The 4951-nt window shown below is 39.1% G+C and overlaps 1 protein-coding gene across 1 annotated transcript in view; it reads left to right on the forward strand.

Annotated features, from left to right (window-relative positions):
• Nucleotides 1-4951, forward strand: part of ENPP1 (ectonucleotide pyrophosphatase/phosphodiesterase 1) — a 44799-nt gene that overhangs the window by 32351 nt on the left and 7497 nt on the right. Inside the window, 2 exon segments of the mRNA XM_009319052.1 lie at nucleotides 2672-2826; nucleotides 4023-4158. Coding sequence (XP_009317327.1) covers nucleotides 2672-2826; nucleotides 4023-4158 — 291 coding nt within the window.

The raw sequence follows: 4951 nt of genomic DNA on the forward strand, positions 1-4951 counted from the left end.
AAATAAATGTGTATCCTTATGCATGTGTCATTATGGCACGTGTATTATCTGATATTTTTGAATTTTCTAGCACTGAAGTAATGAGCATTCCAGAATGGGAAGTGAAAACAGTGTATGGGGAAGTATCTGATTAAAAAAAATCCCTGCGATACCAACATCACGATGGCAGCATACTTTTAATGAAGCATAAGGGGTATTTTACATAGTCGAGTTGTTACATGGTCTTAAGATGTTGCTTGTTTTACTTATGCTTTATTTCCATTCTTTGGACATACACATGCCATGTTTGAGCTGCAGTTTGCAAGGTTGTAGACGTACTCGTGACTCGTAAAACAAAATAATTTAATTTTGAGCATGAAGCTGGTAAGACAATAAGTAAATCATGAAAACAGTAAGTTAAAATGGAATGTAGCCCTTGGTGCTAATACCAAATCAAGATGATTAGGCTGTCAGAAAGAGAAATAGGCTGATAGAGACCTTGCCTCGTGTGTGTTCATGAAACCTTGTTTCTTACGCAAATAAACTCTGTATTTGGCAACACCCCGCTGTAGCTCACTATTAAGAACTGGACTTAAATGCCAGTTACAGGCAGGATCCAGTACTTGCTGCTTATTCAGGGCTAATTTAAGGCTTCTGTTGGTTTGTGTAGTTTGTCCTGGCACAAAAAGTGGATAGAGCTTTCTTGAATTTTTTCCACTAACGACAGGGCATCTTTTTAAAATGTGTCCCAGAACGCTTTTTAAGGTAACTCTTTCAGTATTGTAACGCTCATGAGAGCAACAAAATGAAATCCAGTTAGTACAATACGGTGTGCTTTCCCCTAAGCATGTAAGTGGTTTCACTGAAGCGGACTCTGCTAATGTGTAGGTGGATGCCCGAGTGCCTTGCTGAACCCAGCTTTGAAGAAATATGGCAAGGCCAGGCACATAACCTATTTCAGTTCCATTTTGTAGAAATAGTAACGTAAGGCTCTAAACCTACATTTTTGAAACAGTAGGATTTTTGGCTTGGATTATCAGTGAGACCTGGCTTAGCACTGGTCTTAATAGCAGTGATTCTCTTATAAATTGTATGAATTAAGCACTTATTAATTAGATATGAAAAGCATTATCACAGATGAAAGAATTCCAGTAACCAGCCTAGATGCTCCTTAAGACTATTTAGAGTTTATTAGTTACCTCAGTTTGCATATTCTCTCATTGAGTGTCATAATTGATTGACAGCCTGTAAGAACAACAAAATATTAACTGCATTTTTAGTTTTATAAAAAAATGTGAATTGTTTGCCTTTTCCCTTATGGGTGGAGAAATAAATGTCGTAATCTTGATATTTTTTTTGTTGTTGTGTTGTGGAATTACTGTGGAAAAAACCTGCAGCATTCATTGCTCCATTTCTTTCCCCATTTAAAACAGTTGCCTTGAAATTGTAGTTCTGCATAATTTGTGGATGGTAGTGACCTATTTAAAGAAGGCGTCAAAGTATATTTTTCCATTATAATTCCAGTCATGTAATGATTGAAAATACTTGCATTTTCAATAACAAAGTAATATTTTTGTTGTTTTAAAATACTTCCATGATGTACTAGTTTTCCTCAGTTTTTATTTTACATCAGAGAACTCGAAACTCTTGAAAACCTTATTTTTGTTTGTTTCCAGTTGGTAAAAATTAAAATATTCAACGTTTTGATGAAATTGAAGTCTACCTTAGGGGTCAAACCTGAAACTTTCTGCTGACATTTGACTGTAGCAGATGATTGCAAGAGCATGTGTTTCTTATGACTCTGTTTTGTTACTTCTTTGTTTTTTCTTTAAGATAAATGGTATTGACTCTAAAGTAATTTTGTTGTTAACTCTGCTTTACTTTTCAGCTTCTGTCTAATGACTTACCCTCTGCTGATCCCACATAGCTTTTTTTTTTCTGATACAGTTTTAAAGGAAAGTCTTCGCTCTTCCATTGGATGCAGTAGTTGGCCAGTAAACAGGCAATGCCTTAGGCAAGGATCTGCCAAAAACCCTGTGCAGTTTCATACATAAAACATTTGGACATATCTTCCTCTGTATACGAACTTTCTAAAGAGATGTTGTCCATGAGAGAGAGGGAGAAGGAAGGTTTTGTGACTATCACGCTCATTATAAAGCGAGTCCTTGCACATCTGAAAATCCAACCAGTACTTCACTGTATCGTTTATTTAGGTCTCTATATTTCTTAGTCCTTTAAATGTTACTCTTACATATGGCTTTGTGGTTTCTACTAAAATAGTCCCCTCGGCAGATTTCAAATCATGACAATTGATTACTGTCCCATCTAAATGTTACATAGAAGCAGATCCCACATTATATATTTAAATTGAAACACAATGTCAACAAAGACTTTAACTTTGCAACTTAGATCCATCTCCTGTTTTAAATGGCAAAATGTTTTATTTTAAATATAAACTTAATTTGCACAGTATAAGTTAAATGATTGCTTTATACTGGATTTGTCATTTAATTTATTGTCTTAGTGTAGAAACGATACCTTTGATATAAGAATGAAAAAATTTTTGTTCCGTTACTGTGACTTCTCTGTTTGTTTGGCATTTGGAAATCGGGGCAATCTTAGGTGTATAAAAGAGGAAGATGCTTATCAACCAGTATTGATTGAAATGTAACAAGCACTATTTCTGCTGCAGTTAAGAAGACAGAGAAACTTACTTTGCCGTACGGACGGCCCAGGGTTCTGCAGAAGAGACATAGTTACTGCCTCCTTTACCATTACCGCTATGTTAGTGGATACAGCAAGGACTACAGGATGTCTCTGTGGAGTGCGTACACTGTTAACAAAGATGTAAGCATACGAAGAAGGGTTAGAAGCAACCTTGAACAGTAAGAAGCTTGAATGTCAGTTATTTCTGAACACTTCCTAGATCTGCTCATGATATCATCTCCCAGGGAACTAAGTCGAACCACATGAGATAAAAAGAGGAATTTTGTATGAGCTTTTCTTCACTTTCCTATATTAATAAGGATTGGCTTTGACTCTTTCCTATTTCGTGGAGTGAGCTGCAGTTTTGCCTCCAGAGTGAGCAGATCCACCGGGAAGTAAGGAGCCCATTGCCATTGATATAGAAGCCCTATGAGTCTGCACTGGCTTACCGCTTGGCAGCGTAGGTCTGCTATAGCAGTCTGCCAGTGCTGTCCTTAAAGTCTGGTCTCAACACGCGTTTCATGATCTTAAAGCAGTGTTTGTAAGGTGGCAGGATCCTTTTGAAAAAACAATCTCTGGACTGTCTTGAACCATTCATACCCTGATCTGATCCTTCTTTCAGAAGATCATCCTGACTGGGGGGAAAAAAAAAGAGGTCGGTGGAGATAAATCTGGTCTTTGCTGTCCTGAACCCTATGCTAAGATGCACATGTTCATGCAGAGCACTGATCTCGTGAATGAAAGTTTTTTCAAGTTGGCCTTTCCCACTCAGAGAAAATTTAGAAGCCGCATCATGCTTAAAAGGAATTAGGACAGTAGAGGATGCTTTTTAGTTCGATTATCTGGGAGTCATAGGTTTTAAATAATGACTGTTATAATTAAATTTAACTAAACTCTGGCAAGGTTTGCTTGATCCTAAAGGTTTTGAGGTTAGTGGCATGAAGCAACCAGTTACTTTAACAAGTGGCCCAGTGGAGAAAGATGGCTAACAACACATCTGGCTGCCTCTGATTCCTAGCCTGAATGAACAAGTACGTTTACAGTAGATCAGGCTACCTTTAATGGGCATCTCTGGGTTCTCTTTTGGAAGATAATATTCTCAACAAAACTAAAATGCTGCAGTTCTGTTCACTTTATTTGCAAAATATATTAAATGGATGGGAGGGCTTGTTTTCCACTGACAAAAGAGGAACAATTCTTGCATCTTAGTTAAGTCCCTTCACACCATTAAAGGCAGTTGCAGCTAAATTTTTAGAGTTCTGCAGTCGCCAACACTGAGAGAATTATTGTAAGTCAGCTATCTGTTTTACCAATGATACTTTCTTCTTGTTCAATAGGACAAATGGGTTTCTGCTACAGAAGATACCTCTAGCTGTTTACACAAGGATGTTCGTATTTCTTTTAATCATACCCAGACATGTTTATTTTATAACAATCATCCTCACCTAACTTACGGATTCCTTTCTCCTCCAAGTAAGTACATTGCCTTCATGGTACAGCATATCTGATTTAAATAATTTGTAATGTAGTAGGTGTAGTCTTTTATAGATGGTACTTGATAACTAATCAGAGTATGAAGCAGTAGTTGCTGAATTGTTGCAGTTCCCTTCAGCATATGAGAAAGAAAAACATTTTGGGGTTTTTTTTTGACACTAAATGCCTCTATGCAAACACACATAGCGTGGGGAATAAACAAGAGGAGTTAGAGACGTGCGCACGCCTGCAGGGTTATGATCTTATTGGCATCGCAGAGACATGGTGGGATGGCTCCTATGACTGGAGTGTTGGGATGGAAGGATACAAGCTCTTTAGGAATGACAGGCAGGGGAGACAAGGAGGGGGTGTCGCCTTCTATGTCAATGACCAGCTGGAGTGCATGGAGCTCTGTCTGGGGATGGATGAGGAGCTGACCGAGAGCTCTTATGGGTCAGGATTAAAGGGAGGGCAGGGACAGGTGACATTATAGTGGGGGTCTGCTACCGGCCACCAGACCAGGAAGACTAAGTGGATGAGGCCCTCTATGGACAGATAGGAGCAGCCTCACGCTCACAGGCCCTGGTCCTCATGGGGGACTTCAACCACCCCGATATCTGTTGGAGGGACAACACGGCAGGGCATAAGCAATTTGGGAGGTTCCTGTAATGTGTCAATGATAACTTCCTTCTCCAAGTGGTAGAGGAGCCAACGAGGAGAGGTGCTACGCTGGACTTCGTTCTCACCAACAAGGAGGAGCTGGTGGGGAATGTGAAGCTCAAGGGCAGCCTGG

Source organism: Pygoscelis adeliae, unplaced genomic scaffold (assembly GCF_000699105.1).
Source record: "Pygoscelis adeliae isolate BGI_AS28 unplaced genomic scaffold, ASM69910v1 Scaffold172, whole genome shotgun sequence".
NCBI classification, from domain to species: Eukaryota; Metazoa; Chordata; class Aves; order Sphenisciformes; family Spheniscidae; genus Pygoscelis; species Pygoscelis adeliae.